Raw genomic sequence first — 17,335 nt, 5'->3', positions numbered from 1 at the left:
CGGAACCAGGGTGACCATCTGGGGGGAAAACCTGGGTCTGCAATTCAGAGACATCCAGACGGGCGTCAAATTGGGGAAGGTGCCCTGTGTTCCCGTTGAAGACGAGTACGTGAGTGCCGAAAGGTAAGTTGAGAGGCAGAATGCACACACACGGTAACCATGCATGCGCAATCAGACAAAAATAGGTGTAAAAAGGCATACATGTACAATATATTGCCAAAAGTATTCATGGAGTTAGGCTCTTCTCCTTAGTTCCAGTGAAAGGAACGCTTCATGCTTCAGCATACCAAGACATTTTGGACAATTTGATGCTCCCAACTTTGTGAGAACAGTTTGGGGATGGCCCTTTCTTGTTCCGACGTGACTGCTGCCAGCGCAAAAAGCAAAGGCCATAAAAACATGGATGAGCGAGTTTAGTGTGGAAGAACGTGACTGGCCTGCACAGACTCCTGACCTCAACTCAATGTAACATTTTTGGGATAAATTAGAGCGGAGACTGCAAGCCTTCCCAGACAACACAAAGCTGCTATAGCTGCAAATAGTGGGACAACATCATATTAAACCCTGTGGATTAAGAATGGAATGTAGCTCAAGTTCATATGTGTGCGAAAGCAGACCAGTGAATACTTTTGGCAATATAGTGCATCTAAGCTCACAAAGCCTACAAAGACAGATCAATACATTTGCAGCATGCGGATGACCTAAATGCCTCTCTCACAGAATCAAACATAATTCCAAGGACACGCACAAAGAGGAAGCTGCAGCTTGTGCCCCTCTGATCCTGCCCAATCAAAGGACAGGAAAAAATGTCAACCAGAACACGTTTGTGTATAGGTGCATCCGCGTTCAGCAGCTGAAAAGATAGTGACATCAGGCTTTCTTTTTTTGTGCGTTTGTAAATTCCATCTGTCGTTCCTCTCCATTACTCTCTACATATGCTTTTTCCTTTATTTTTCTCATCCCTCTATACTGACATTTACTCCTCTGCAGGGTCCTACACGGCTGAGGAATTGAGTTCACGCAGATCAAACAGTCTCTCTGAAGTGCAGTTAGTTGGGAAATGATGCATGTTGAGATAGAGGGCATCTCTATTCAAATATTACACACACATCAGTTATTCTACATATTATTCCTGACATCTCTGCACCACTCCCTAGTCAGATACATTTTTCCCTTTTTTTTTTTTTTACTGTCTTTCACCACTCCTGAACTGTAGATTGAGATCTATTGTCTGAAGCATTTTGGTGTCTGCATAAAGCCTACTGTGACCACGTGACTGACCATTCACTTGTTTTTGCACTGCACTGCACTACATACTGTAAATATGTGACAAAATGAGGAATAAAGAAGCATCTGCTTCAACTTCTCTCTCTGTGAACAGAATAGTGTGTCTGCTGAACGACGCAACCGGCTACAGGGTCCAAGAGGCTCAGGTGGAGGTGTGTGTGAGAGACTGCGTCAACGACTACAGAGCCCTGTCGCCGCGGCCGTTCACCTTTGTGGTAAGGATCCCGGCGAGGAGACTTCAATAACTCTTGTGTTATCTTAGCCGCTCCACGAGGGCCGTGACAAGTTAAGAGACGCTCCCACTGCTGAAACACAATTACATAGTGGACTAAATCATAACTAAGTTGATAAAAACTAGAATATTTATATAGATTTTTTTCCCTCTCTTCTTTGCAGACTCCCTTTTTCACACGTATCCAGCCGTCCCAGGGGCCCATTTCAGGGGGAACTCGTGTCACCATCGAGGGGAGCTACCTCAATGCGGGCAGCTACGTGTCTGTCAGCATAGGACCGCTGCCATGCCAGTTCAAAAAGTAAGACTCCTTTTTTTATTGTTGCTATAAATTTAAAATGTATTAAACTAACCCCCTAAGGAAAACTGAGTGATGCTTAACGTGGTAAAAATAAATTTACACTCAGAGCTGAAAATGCTGAGGATGATGGGAAAAACAAACAGATCAAGCTTAAAGGAAATATGTGCATAAATAAGGATTCTCTGTCTGAAGATTGGTTTTGTGGTGTATTGCAAAAGAAAAAAATAGCATTATCATAAAGATATTACATGCACGTGCAAACATGTAACCAGTATGTCAGACTGGGTTTATTTCTGTGTGTGTGTGTGTCTGTTGTATTAAGCGTGTGTGCATGCTTGTTGCTCGCAGACACTCAGCACCTCTTTGTCTGCTCTCACGCAGGCTTTCCTTAATCTACTGCATGGAGAGAAAAAAAAAAACATCCAAACTATCACCACAGTTGCTTGCATGTCAAATGTATGGATTAGCCTCAAATAGCTAATCTCTATTGAAGCGAGCGTACGCTAGCTTTGATGTCACACCAGTCGTTTCCGTCCTCACGGTAATCCCGCAGACTCCACTTCACCGCGACTGTTTGCTCACCTCAACTCTGTCTTTATCTGTCACACCCTAACTGTGGGACCGTGTTTGTGGCATCTTGTGAAGATTGCTGGGGCATGGGTTCTTTCTGAATGGGGTTGCTATGGTTACAGGCTGGGGGACTCAGGAGACTGGATATCGTAGATTCTCTATCCTTTTTTTTTCTTTCCTCATACTCTCTCTCCCTGTGTGGCTGCTGAGATATAAAGAGGCACAATAGATTCTGCAACACCAAACTGAAGTGCGCTCACATACGTTCTTATACACATGTACTGTACTGTACAAAAGCAGCCACCGCTTAACTGTGCTAAATACATATTAGATAATGTATCTACTGAGGACTGCACGAGGCTGCAATCCAAAATGTTATTTTGGCTTTAAAATAATATTTTGGATTGTAGTGTTTGTCATTGGTACTATTGATTGTTGAGATAATTTTTTAAATGTAAAAAAAGTAGGTGCTTTAGTTAGTCTTAAACATAATAATAATCATAATCTACTAATAATCTAGTAATAATAATCTAAATCTGGGTGTATCATCTGGATGAGGGAGGTGGTTGATCAGATTGCACCCAAGTACAAGTGCAGTCCACACAGAAGGAAGGAAAAAATCCCCCCCCGAATGGAGGCATTATCTGTGCTATCGTTTCCCTTGTCGCTTGAAGTCAACTGCACTTCCGCGAGCCACAAGATCTGATCGTATTTCCAACAGGACTAAAATAAAGCAGTGTAAATACCAAGGGTAAGGACTCAGAGTTGTTGCAGTTACCTAAATGCTGTCTTCAGACAGTCTGTATATAAAAGATGGACATACATAACATCACCGAATTTTGTAGTCATGTAGACAGTTTGAAACGTCAGTTGTAGTTTTTTGGGGGGGGTTTAAATGACAAATGAGAATATTTAACGGCTCGGTCATATTAAAGTAAAAATAGGACAGCATCCTTCTTCTGACTATGAATATCAAATTTCACTTTCAGCTATTTATTTTGTCATGCCAACAACCATACCAACATTTTGGCCTTCTTGTTATGCTTTCATGAAGGTACATGTTTGCTGGCATGACAAAGTAAATTGGGGAAACTAAGAAGTTTTGTGCTACTGCTGCTTATTGACTTGGATAATTGACCCTGGAGTTTTGGTGTGGCACTACCGATAAATGTACCAGGAAGGCAGGTCCTTTTAAGACACTGGACTAAGAAAAATCCTTTGTTGCCTGGTAATTGCATTGATTTCTTTTTTTTATTCTGATTTTTTTTTCATTTGGCGATTGACTGCAAGTAGCTGCGGCAACCAGCTGATCAGCTGAGTGTGCAACACCTTTAACAGCACCTGACTGCGAGTGCTCATAGATCTGGTCCCAGTCTTTGGAGCAGCTGTTCTAAGTTAACAAGAACACAAGTTCATTGCACAAGTTTGGAATAATTTTGTTTACAGCCACTGTTTATCCTTTAGTGTAAATGTATCATAAATAAGAGGGTGGAGTGCTAAGTTAGCTAATGTTAGCAAGCTACATACAGAACATATGAATAAAACACTACAATTAGACACACTACAAAGTTTTCGACTGGGCTGTTAAAATAATAGACCACATCCTATGCCATGTTATTAGTTAAATAACTGCTCCAACAATACAAACACCTCAGATTAAGTGAGGTGAGGCCTAGCAGACAGTTAGCAGCTATAGCCTGACTCTTTCAGCAACCACTTATAACTCAGCCTGCCCACTCAGTCTGTTATTTGTATTAAAGTATAACTTTAATACCACCCCCACCAACCATGCAGTCTTTAGCAAATCAGCTAAAGAGACAAAGATTTTTATTCTATCCAGACTGTAGTTATTTAATTTCTGCTGTTAAGTTAGGCATTTTTGTAATGTGACTCTATGTGGATTGACCTGCTTTTTGAGCTTTTCTCAAGTGGCCATTCTCAAAGGAGCTGTCGTTTTTGACACTTAAGTGTTAGCTTTTTTTTTTAGCCCTGTAGGTTGCCACTTGATAGACTGACATAACGGTCTTTAATCCCAGTTGTGTAAGTGGCGACAGATAGTTCCAACTATACATTTGCTCTGTCTTGGCCTCACACATACAAGCTCAAGTTGTGAACTCTGATTCGTATGTTCCAGGAGGCCCTCAAGCTGATCAAACAGCAGGACTTGGCTTATTTTGTGAGCTGAAGTGCTCTAGTTATAAGCAGAATGATCTAATCAGGCAGTTTACAAGATGAGTTAAAGAGCATGAGATTAATTGGCTTCACAGGACAGACATTGGTAATTACAAGAAAAAGTCATTTAATATGTCATCTCTTCTGCTCGAACCTCGGTATGAAATAAATGTCCTGGCACAAGAAAGAAATCATTGCCTCTTCATTATTACAATTCTTTATTCTATAATTCTGAGTGATTAGGCACTTCTAGCTGCTTGCTAGGGTGCTGCTAAGATTTTTCCTCTGTTAGATGTGAATACTTTCCTTCTCAAACCTAATTTTACTTCTCTTTTATTCCCTCTATATGTGTTCTTGTCCAATAATTCTTTATTAATTAGAAAATTCCTGCAATCGGAAACTTTATTCTGTCAGAAGAAGGGTTGCTACCTTTTCTGGTGAAATAGGTTTTATCTTTTCAGAGCCTGGCAAATGGAAATGTGAAAATACAGCCCTTGATTTGAGCATGTTAACATTAGTTATATAATTTGCTCTCTACTTTGCTGAGACTTGTCCTTGGGCTGGAATCGATTTCCGTCAGCTTTTCCTCCTTCTGTCTGTCCAGGAGGAATGCCCGTGAGATAGTATGCGTTACACCAGCTGGACTGGCCTCGGGCAGTGCCCCAGTCTTGGTGGACATCGATGACGCAGAGCTCAGAAACCCAGAAGTCAAGTTTAACTACACAGAAGACCCCACTGTTCTGAAGATTGAACCTGACTGGAGCATTGCCAGGTAAGCTAATGTGTTGTGTTTGTAAGTTTACAATTTGAGTAAGCAGCATTTTTTTTTTCAAGGGATAGAAACAAAGATGTTGCTCCTAGAATATATCCAAGTGGTTCTGAAGAGGTCCTGTGGGGACATTAATAATAATCAATCAATCAATCAATCAATCAATCTTTATTTATAAAGCACTTTTCATACAAAAAAAAAAAAATAGCACAAAGTGCTTTACATAGTTAAAAGCAGCCCACCCCACCCTCCAACTCACTCCCCACACTCTCATTAACATAAATGATGTGAATACACACATATCTCCCCCCCCCCCCCCCCCCCCCCCCACACACACACACACACACACATACACACACACGCGCACACTTAAAGAGTAAAAATTGGGCTGGGCTCGCATGAGCCAAGTGATGAAACACTATAACAGGGAGCCGTCTGCACCGGGAGCCGGTCACAGCTCACAAAACTGAACCTAAATATTTTTTCATGCTGGAATTTTGTCTAGTTCAGATCCCGAATAAATGTTGGCTGGACAATCTCAGCAGCTAGCAGCTGAAAGAAATTACAGTCTAGCTTTTTGCACTACTCCTGTGCTCCAGAAGCATCGCGCTGGCAAATTCGAGGAAGTGTTCTCGAAGCAGTCGGAGCAGAGTTAAATGCAGGATGAGAGCTCTGACAGCTAGTTTAGATGGAGGTAAATTGACAGTGCCTCCGGAGGTTTTTCATCTGGCTCGAGTGAGGCGGTTTCAGCAGAGGAAATGAGCAGCAGCAGAGGCGGCGGCAGCACGGTTTATCTAAAAACAGAAGAGTTTAAGCTCATCGTGTAAAGCGGGTCATTAATGGCTTGATTTTGATTGGTTGATTGAAGTGGCATCTAATACTGATCTGCTAACGATGAGTGAGAAGTAATGCAAACGATGCGCAGATTTCCACAGCCTTTCACACAGCGGCTAAATAAATAAACACTCTGCTCCACTACTCGGCACTGAACATGACAGCAGCATCACTGGGGAAGACGCACACAAGCAAACCATTTCACATTAAAGTAGATTTACTGTCAAACGGGGCAGACACATGCACTTATTGGGCTTTATGATGGATACTTAGGCTACTAGAAACAACTCACTCTCACCCTTGTGGTTTTTCTGGAGCTCCATTACAGCTAAGTAGGGCTGCCACAAATGATTATTTTGATAGTCGACTAGTCACCGATTATTTTTGCGATTAGTCGACTAATCAGATTCATGCATCCATTGGACGTATTTTGATAGTCGACGTAATCGTGACTAGTCGACTAATCGTGGCAGCCCTACAGCTAAGATTTATTCCTCTGTGGGAGGTTGTTTGAGTTTGGTGTTACTTGGACTAATCGCAGGATTTTAATCCTATGTGGGAAGCATATTGTGCCGATTTTTATCGCCAGCCGAAATACACACTGATGAATGGCTCCTACTGGGTTTTTGTGCGGTTTAACTCTGAGAGCTGTGTGGTTAAAACCAGTCAGTTAAAAATAACCTGTTTGGCTGTGGTTAAACTTTATAAGGTAGTACTTTATTTCCTTTCACATATCCTGTCAAAGCCCTGTTCCTTTATGTCCAGAGCAACATTTTCTCATTCTCTTTGATTGAAATTCATTTCGATATTTAAATAGGCAGCAGTGATGCCTTTTTTCTTTTTTTACCCCTTGTTTTTTTTACCTGTTCTTGCCTCTTGCTCCTTCTGTGCTCCTCCCTTCCCTGTTGTTACTCATCAGCAGATTGTAGGAGATAGATGCAGAGCTTGTTAGAGAAAAGTGTTGATGAATCCTGCCCAGTTCCCTTTTGCCCAGTAGGGCCAGCCAAGGAAGCAGCTGAGGCCCAATCACTGCCCTTCCCACCCGAAGATTTGGATTTATGCTTTTAAGGCAAAAATAAATAGCAGTAGAAAAACTGCTGCCTTTAAGGCACACCAGCATTCGCCTCCTGGAGTCATATTCTTGCCCACCCCTGATGAATGCCATTCCAATAATTCACCCTCTTGCAGCTCAGAGTCTTCACCTGCTATATAAATATTGGACCTTTAACTCAAATCCAGTACTAATTCAAAGCAACATTTGGCAGGTGAGAAATGTGTTTTTCAGGTGCAAATTTTACAGCATCTCTAAGGAAAATCACAAAGCACACAAAACTTTGATAAGCTATTAGAATATACCTGAGGGTAAACAGTCACAAGTGGCCCATATTATTATGCAAGTAGACGTTAAGTGATTAAACTGAAATATGCGGAGTACCCCGACTAAAATCTTTCCAACTGGCAAATATGGTCAGTTTCTATTGATTCTACTGGAAAAAAAAATAAATATGGTTTATCATCAAGTGCATCACACAACACCTAATAATCTGTAGCTCTGCTCTAACTGAACGTACGTACCTGGCCCCGCCTACTATCCTGGGAAACGTAAAATGATTGGCTAGAAGTGTATCACAGCTCAGGAAAAAAAAAGCACCGAAATAAAGCACCGAGATGTGCGCTGCTTTTCGGTCTGGTTACTACCGTTTATGTCAGAACCCATCCCTACTGATCAGGTATACTATCAAGACCACTTTAAAAAATGACAAGATTTTTCTTTATATAGCAAAATATAAACAAATGAGCAGCTATTCAAAACAACATATTTGTAGTAGAAAACAGTTAAGGTTATGGATTGTGGTTGTGCTTTAAGAGAGCAGAAGTCACTTTAAGTTTCTCACTATTCAACCAGGAGAGTCTGTAGCTCAAGAGGTAGAGCAGGTCATCTGCTGAGAAGAAGGTTGGCGGTTTGATTTCTAGCTGCTCCAGTCTACATGCCAAATATCCTTAGGCAAGATACTAACCCTGGTTGCTCTGTGAATGTGATAGTAAGCACTTGCATTTAAAAAAAGTGCGTTTTTGAATGAGGCAAGTTGTATAAAGTGCTTTGAGTGCTCGGATAGAATAGAAAAACGGCATGTAAGAACCTGTCCATTTAGCATTCTATCTGTTGTCTAAACCTCTGGGTGACTATCATCCATCTATCCAGCATATATCACTTCATTTCAATGAATCATATGAACATGACTGCTCACTGCAGTAATCTTCATGTGATTGAGGCAGATAATATATATCTGCTCGCTTCTTTTTTACAGTGGTGGAACTCTGCTGACAGTGAGCGGGACCAACCTCGCAACCATCCGAGAGCCAAAGATCAGGGCCAAGTATGGACAGGCAGAGTCCTTTCATGTGAGTACTGATGTGACTGACACAGCAGCTGCAGAGTGTTTACAGTATACATTATTCAGATATACACCTAGATACATACATTAACTGACAAATACTCTGAAACAGACCTCTCTGTGTACAACAGCACATTTCCAAAAAGCTTCTTCTATGTGCCGCTGAAGGTGGCAGACAGTTTGTCTCTGAGTGTTGCTCACGACTCCTCGTTCAGCAACTCCAGCTTCAGACATCTAACGCTACCCGGGGCCATAACGCTTTTCAAATGTCACCTCACTGTTCAGAGTTTTACAGAAAAAAAAGAGACAGCATCAGAGGCTACGCATGCTTTATTTGAAGAGCTGAGGAATTTTGTCCCTTCTGTTAACAATGTTGGCAAAGGACTTTGGTGATTGTCAATGTGAGCTGAGTCTTTGTAGTTGTCAGGGTTAAGGACTAAACCACAAACAACACTAATGCACTTCAATCTGCGGATAAAGCTGCCATTTATGGAAGAGAAACAGCCTACAGGATGCATCTCAAACAGCTCTTTATCGAAGCGCTACTTTGCACTTAAAGGACTTTTGAACAACAAATCACAGTTACATTTTTCTTACTTCCAGTCCAGGATTGGGTTGCTATTTGCAAGACTGCAGACATACGTATGATAGGCAATCCATTACAAGGAAAAAAGGCATCATTTAAACTTTGCTGTTACATTTAATAATAAAATGTGTTGCATCTAAGACCGTAGTAGCCAAGCAGTCTTATAAATTAATGCAAACACGGCCATGACATCATGTATTCATGTATTCTCCAAAGCAATGGTGTAAATACACTCTCAGGTACAAGCAAAGGCACGGAGCACATTGCCCGTTATTAACAGTTGATCATAAATTTGCAACCAATTTACATTTCCAATAGGCCTAACAGCATTGTAGTTTCACAGGGCATTGACTTTAAAAAGGATGGGTTATTATGCCCAACAGATCCATTTAAAAAGAAAATTATAGCCTGCGGGTTATTTCTAAAAGAGGCAATTCTGCCTTTTTTTACTCAGCATGTAACCACCTTGTAAATAAAACTAGAACAACATTAGTGTTTAAGTGTTTAGCAATTTAAGTGTTTGGGATTTGTCCCAATCTAGATTCGACTGTGTATGGTAGCTGCACAGCAGGACTAAAAACATTTCTCTTTCATGTCTCACTTTCAGAACTGCACAGTGTATAACAATTCAGTCATGGTGTGCCTCGCTCCGTCAGTGGCGGACTCGGAGCTTGGTTTTTCCGAGACTGGCACCGGTCCCGATGAGATTGGGTTCTACATGGACAACGTGAACGCTCTGGTGGTGGTCAACGAGACATTCAGCTACTACCCTGACCCGGTGTTTGAACCGTTGAGTCCCTCTGGGATACTGGAGCTCAAACCCACATCGCCACTTATTCTCAAGGTCAGAAAGGAACACTTCTCCAGCTGGCTGTACCATTCAGCTTATTTCCTCGGTCTGCTTGATCTGAGGTTTTTGTCTAACACTGTCTAGCATTGGCACAGTACTAGCAGGCTTCGTATATACTTTTTAACTTGTCAGGGACTCATACACATACACATAATGCAGCTGTGAAGATAAAAGAGATTCAAGTACACATTAATGTTACCTTTGGACACCTTTTACTTACCTTTAAGTAGAATGGGAATAAGGCTTTTGACACCTACACAGAATTAAAAGTTGCCGCATTTACTACTTTCTTTGGTTGGAGGTGTATAAAGAGGTGTTTTTCTTTCACTTGACTCTTTATATGAAAGACTTTCATGCAGTGCAGTGGGAAGTAGAAAGAGAACATTTATTTAGTCCCCCCCCCCCCCCCCACCCCCATTGTGGAATCAACAGTTTTTATCTAGTATTGGCTGATAGGGACTAAAAGGTTTCCCCGAGCTTGTATCGATCGGTCAGGTCATGTCTGATTAAAAAAAGAATTTAATTACATTTTTGTTAGGCCATGCCTTTTTTATAACTGCTCCTACACTTGTAAGACATTCTTAATTTACCACTCAGATATCAGAGATCAGTCATTATTAGGTTTTATTTTTCTTTCACACCTTCATAGACAATATTCCTTCTCATTTCTAAGTAATGACTACTGATTAAATAAACACGAACCCATGGTTATTAGGCTTTTTTTTAAATCAGTTTTCATTTTTCAGTTGATTATGGAGTCATATATATTGTACTAAAAGATGAAAGGAAAAGCTACATTGCAAAGATAGTATTTGTTGTTCCATGTAGAATCTGATGAAAGAAACAGTGTTGCCTTATATGACATGTTACTGTACGTTACTTTGTATGTTACTCTGGTTTGTAAGTAAGATACTGAAAATTGTTAGATGGTTGTTGTTCTAAACAACCATCTAGGTCAAGCGGCCCACTTAAAAATCATGAAATCCCAGCCAATCTTAAATATTTACTCCAATCAAAATAAAAGACAAAGTGATATGCTTCCTTGAAATTTGTATTAAAAAATCATAAACAACACGGGCTGTCAGTTATAAATTGCTAAAGCTACCCAGTCATATACAAAGTGTTAAGGCCAATGTGTGACCCACCCCATATGGAAAAGATATATATAAATCGTATAAAGTTTTTATCTGTCTTGTATGAAACTTGTATGAAAAGCATACAAGAGTGGAAACACATATAAGATCCCTTGAAAAATTATATAATGAAACTTGTATGTTTTGGATAACTTACTAAAAAAAAAAAATGAAAGTAATGAGAAAGTGGCCACTTTCATGAGTAAATCATGTAAGTTTTTACTATTTCTTTTCCATATGGGACCTGCCACTGGGAAACAAACTTCAGTGCAAGAACAATACATTTAAAAATAGTAATATCATAAACCAGCTACTTCCTGTTACCACTTTTAGGTTTTTTTTTTTTATATAAATAGATACATTTATATCACTATGTAACTATACATAGGCCTACTTATTTCTGTATAACAGAAATTTCAAACTCAAATCCTGTTATTTCTGTCCACCTTATGTACCTTTGTGGCCCACCACACTTTGGGCGTCACTGTTCTAAGCTATCACACAACTTACTTAAATATGATAATTGATTAGCTTTGATAAATATCACCATTTAGCTCTAAATCCATGCAAATCTCCTTACAAGGTGAAAGAGTGCAAGAGCCTCAAAATAATTAACTTCATTAAAATGACAGCATTTCAATTGGCACGTTATCGCATGTTAGCATGTTAAGAGAACAGGCTTTTAGAGCAATGATTAATCCATGTGTTTAGCCAAGTTCATGTCAACAATCACTCTGAGCCAAGGAGAAAAACTAAAATTTGTACTAAACCCTGACAGAAACTTTTAGGTATCTTTGTAAGTAGTAAGCTAACGAGCTAAAGCTAAATAGCTAACTAGGTTGTGTATGCTAAAGGTTGTGCTTTACATTAGACCAGATTAAAAAGGGCCTTTGCTTTACCCATATCTTACACTTCTGTGTTTATACTTTTGGTTTATGAAAGTCAACAAAGGACGGCACTCTCTAGGCTTGTTAAAGGTCAGCATATCTCCCAGAGGCTTGTGTGCAGGAATTTCAAAGCTTGACAGGCCTGCCATGGCTAGCTCAATTGCTTTGCTCTGATTTGACAACTGGCGTTGACGGAGGGTGTTATGAGTGACAGTTACTTTCTGTAAAGGAAGAACTCTGTAGAACACAAAAATAAACCAAAGAACTATATTTTTGTTTTTTAATTTAAACCATTCATTTCATTTTTTACCAAGGTTTTTTACTTTCATATTAACCACAAAAGTTTCAAACATACTGAACTCTTCTGTTTATAATGGCTAAACCAGCTTTGAGGGACACACATAAACACACTCTCAAAAGCTGTTTTTCTTCTTACAGAAAAAAGAAAAAACTTTCAAGTGTGTAAAAATAATTTAAAAAAACCCTTCACAAATTCATAATTGACAGGTGAAAGCAAATGTCCACACACACACCAAGGCCAGAAACCGTCCTTCAGTAAGTAAGAGCAGCTTCACTGACTACCGTCCTCGCCCACAGCCTCGAGGTCTGTTAAATAGCAGTTCTTTCAATTTGTGTAATTAATTCTTTGGAGCTGAAAGGCCAGTATGGGAAATGCACAGGCCTAGAGGTTTGGATTACATTGGTTTTCAGTTATTTATTTTTTTTTTTTCATTAACTGTGATTGGATATAAGTATGGGAAATTAATTGGGACTTTCTGAGTTGTGCGTATGCCTCACTGCATTATCTCACCCAGCTCACCTGAAATGTTTAGCCCGAGAGTAGCTGAAAAGGAATTAACGCGGCTGTTTCGGAGAGAATATATTTATTATATTAAAATAATCGGTGGAGAAAAAACTGAGCCGGGTTGAGACAAAAGGTGCACTCCGTCCTTTTAAATATGGGCTTTAAAGCGTAAGTAAGCTCTATGGAGAGCGCACATACTGTAAAGACACAAAGCAGAATACATTTCTTTAAAGATCAGTGTCACGCCGATGTGCTGTAGCTTTGGCTCGAATGTGCCTTGACTATCTCTTATGTTATCACAGAGAGTGCGCTACGCTGTTTATTTCCATAAAGAGATTGAAAGCGGCGTACCCGCCGTAATTTATTTCTTAAATGATAATTTATTATCAGTGAGCCTCTCAGTAATTGCCAAATCTCCTGCTTGGCTTGTTGGTGAAACTGCCTACCCACTGGAAGCACTGATGAGATGGACAAAAATGCAATTTGGCGAGATGGGATGTGGGGGTAGCGTTCCTCAGATGCGTGCACTGCGCCTGTCACGCAATTAATTTCTCATCTGTAGTGTCGGGTGTGTTTTTACTGAGGTAATGTTAGTGAGACGGAGAGAGAAAGAATAAGGAGGAGAAAGAGAAATAAAAAAATAAACATTCATCTGGTCTTGGTGAGTGCTTCGATGTGTGTGCTTGTGTGATTTTTGAGAGCGTGTCCCTGCATGATGCTTCTTGCCTGTTGTGTTTATGTGTGGCAACAGCTCTGTGTGTGGCTGCAACTCCAGTGCTTGTTTGGCATGAACTCAGCCTGTATGTGGCCAGGAAGCTGTGAGCGCACGTGTGTGTGTGTGTGTTTGCGAGATGGAATGGGATGCATGTTTACAGGGTTGCAGAGCGGGGCTGGGTGGCGGCCTGCAGAGACGATGGGATTGGAAAACGGAGTCTGTCTCTGTGACCCACTGCTAAGCCAGCGGGAGACGCCACAGCTATCTCCTCTCTCACTCCTGTCCTGTGTCTGTCTGACTCACTCGCTCTGTTTTCACGTTCGTTCCTTTTCTTTCTCATTTTCGAGCGCGCCCCTTTCATCTTTTCCTACCTCTCTCGAAATCTCTTTCTCCGCTTGTGCCTTTTCTCACCACATTTCCTATCAGCCTTGTTTTCTTTGTATTCGTCTCTCCCCCTGTATTTTTTTTTTCTTCCATGTTTTCTTGCTGTTAACGGTTCCTTCTTTTCACACCACTAACTGCCTCCTCCTTCCATCCCAGGCAGAGTGTATATCAAATCGCACTAGATATTGAAATGAAAGACTGGAACGGAAATTGACAAATGTTAGAATTTACACACCTTGAGGGTGCAGACTTTGTGTTGAGTACAGGACATAAGAAAAAAAACAATCTGTGTGGGTTTGTATGCCTCCCCAGTAATATTATTTCCTCTAGTATACATACAGTAGGGTTTGCTAAACTTATATCTCACTTATTTCCTGAGTGTTTGGCTTGAAAGTAATGTCCAAGTCCAAGAAAAACAGAATTAGAACTATCAAAAAAAAAAGCGCTGTATCTGGAGTATCTGTTACAAGCACCAACTGATGCTTGGAAACTGCTGCAGTAATCTGTGAGGCCTAAGATATTACTAATGATGAAAAGCCACTGTAACCCTGACCCTGTTTTTTTTTTTTTAGGATAATCAAAGGATTTGGGAGAAAAATGACTGGTTTTATGCAGTAATGTGCAAAGTCACTAAGCCATTCCTTTATTTCTTTGCATTTCGCTTCAAAATAGGAAAAGGTGCAGTGATTTAAGGCAGTATATAAGGCAAAAACAGACTTTTACAATTTTAAGGAAATTGAAAAGTCAACATTTGGTATGAGCACCTTTATTTTTCAACACTGAACTCTGATTGGCAAGCTTTCTAGTCTTCAGGATAGATCTCCAGGCTTCTTGAAGGACATCCAAAGCACTTCTTTGGATGTTGACTTCCTGTTTTTATTGTTCTCTGACAAGATGATCCCACACTTCTTCACTAATGGTGAATTCCGGGCTCTGGGGAGGCCAATCCATGACTCATAGTGTTTTTTTTTCTATCCAAGGATGCTTGTACGGCATGGCAGTGTGTGGGGGGAATGATTTCAATCCTAAAAAATGAAGCCATTGCCAATCAGACACTTTCCAGATGGCCTCCACCATGTTTTACAGATGGCTGTAGACCCTCACTGTTGTACCTCTGTCCCGATGTCTTCCATACACATTCACAATGATTTGACCCAACTACTACATAAGACCTGTCACCACTGATTTTCAGCCCAGTTCTTGTGTAATTTGATACCTTTCCATACCTCAGCCTTTTCTCTCTGTTTTCCTTCCTTAAGAACAGCCATTCTTCCATTGACACTATGTCTAACGAGGCTTCGGAAAACTGTAAACAGATCAGGTGAAGGGTTTGATGCTTGCCCTTCAGCTGATGGTCCCATGTTGATAGTCCAGTTAATGGTTTTGTGTCAGGTCTTAAGGACATGACTTTCAGATGCTGTTCATCCGTTGCAGACAGCTTTTTAGTTCTGCCACTTATTCTTTTGTCTTCCACTTGACACCTTTCTTCTAATTCTTTAAGGACACACTGAATGACATGTCGAGATATGCCACGTTTTTGGCTAATAGCTCTTTGGGAATTTGTCAGTACAAGAAATACAATTTAATGTCTGTCCGACTGTTATCTTTGGTATATTTCACAGTCTTTGTGCTTTGCAAAAAATGTGTGTGTAACATTTTTTGCTAAGTTGTCTGTTATGTGTAGACAGAACACTGTTTCTTCCTTTGACTAATAGTGACTTTTTTTTATGAATAATTCATAGGTAGGTCAGTGTTAAGTGTCTTAAAAATGAAAATGGTCAGATAAAAATGATTGATTGATTGAAAACAGCCAATGTCCAAAGAAAAACTTTGGGGTTGTGAGTTTTTCATAGTAACTTATGTTTATTAGATTTTTTTACCCCTTTCAATAATTGGAACAGCAATTTTAAATACTCAAAAGTCCCATATTAGCACAGCGTTGGGGTTTACTTGTCACTGATGATGAAGCTTCAAAAGGCTTCACATTGTCTGATGACAAAAACAACTATTTGATGATTTAATGATTCAAAATCCCATGAAACTCCCTCAGTCCACAGTTGATTTGTATTGTGAAATTAGAGGCGCCTATTTGACAGAAAATCAAATAGAAATAAAAGCCGAAATATCAACAACCTAACCCTTTATATGTCCCTTGGTAAAATGTTCCTTCACAGCGATAAAGACAAAAGAAACAGCTTCACACGTTTGCTTGATTTCAAGTAATAACGTCAAGAAATCGCAGGACCTAGCTGTCGTTGAAGATGAATGTTTTTTATGACATTGTAAATATTTGACCTTGTATAAGCGTCATGTTGTCAATGGCATTTGTTAGGTGAAGAGTATGGAGAACCACCAGTTTGATCCTTTAAGGGATATTAAATTAGCAAATTTATTGTCACTGACTTTCTTGTCAGTTATGCAGAAACTGGAAGTGATTTTCATCAAAGATGTGAAAATCATATCATTAGCAGAAAAATGTTCTGAACAAGTTCATTGTGAGCCGTCAAGAAAGGGTGGATAAATAAAAGTAATGTAAAAAGAAAAGCTCATGGTTACATTTTTCTCACGTTGGAGTTCAATGAAAGAAAGAAATATTGTCGGGCCTGCAAGTAAAGCGTCCTGACGATGAGCCGAGTGCCTGTCCTCATTACTTTTCTCCCTGTGTGTGTTTTTTAGGGCCGTAACCTGATCCCAGCGGCTCCGGGCAACAGTCGCCTGAACTATACGGTGCTGATTGGAGAGACTCCCTGCATCCTCACCCTGTCTGAGAGCCAGCTGCTCTGCGAATGGCCCAACCTCACTGGACAGCACAAAGTCACGGTCAGATCACAGCTCCTGCCTCTTCATCTCTGTCCCCGCCAGGCACGATGACCTGACGCGACTTTGGTTTACTAAATTGCTTGACTTTTCTGTCCTGCATTATCAGCGCCATCGAAGGGGGGTGGTATATAAAAAGGGAAGTTGCTCAATAATATGGGCTGGGACCTTCATGGTAGACTTCTTTCCTAATATAATTACTGGGCCAGCTTTTGGTGTTGCAGGATTCTTTGACAAGAAGCAATTTATTTTTTTTTAAAAAGGCCAGAAAATATAACAAGCTGTTCCTAGTGTGTCCACGCTGACCCAGTAATTCCTGTTGATGAATATGGAAATATTCTGGTCTGACAATCTCAGCCTGTAATGTCACTCTAACCTTGTTGTTGAGTTGTGTGAATAGCCCCTCGTGTCTTTTCTAAACAGTTTCCTCTGACAGATCCAGGATGTGCTTCAGTGAGCTTGCACAACAAGGCTGCTGTTAAATATGTTACGCTTAATTAACATGTTGATCTTTATTGGCCTTCATATCAGCTACACTGTTGATGGAAACAAAAAAAAAGGTGGTGGAAGTTTACTCTTTTTGTTTTTTAACCCCCC

At 40.3% G+C, this 17,335-nt stretch overlaps 1 protein-coding gene across 1 annotated transcript in view; it reads left to right on the top strand.

Moving 5' to 3' along the window:
- LOC113012858 (plexin-A1-like) overlaps window positions 1-17,335 on the top strand; it is a 327,308-nt gene that overhangs the window by 262,355 nt on the left and 47,618 nt on the right. Inside the window, exons 14-19 of the mRNA XM_026153254.1 lie at window positions 1,382-1,502; window positions 1,684-1,820; window positions 5,167-5,334; window positions 8,475-8,568; window positions 9,755-9,991; window positions 16,598-16,741. Of these exons, the coding sequence (XP_026009039.1) occupies window positions 1,382-1,502; window positions 1,684-1,820; window positions 5,167-5,334; window positions 8,475-8,568; window positions 9,755-9,991; window positions 16,598-16,741 (901 nt within the window). The remainder of the gene's footprint in view (window positions 1-1,381; window positions 1,503-1,683; window positions 1,821-5,166; window positions 5,335-8,474; window positions 8,569-9,754; window positions 9,992-16,597; window positions 16,742-17,335) is intronic.

This window comes from Astatotilapia calliptera, chromosome 20 (genome assembly GCF_900246225.1).
Source record: "Astatotilapia calliptera chromosome 20, fAstCal1.2, whole genome shotgun sequence".
In the NCBI taxonomy this organism is placed as follows: Eukaryota; Metazoa; Chordata; class Actinopteri; order Cichliformes; family Cichlidae; genus Astatotilapia; species Astatotilapia calliptera.
This window is presented reverse-complemented; position numbering and strand designations above follow the sequence as displayed.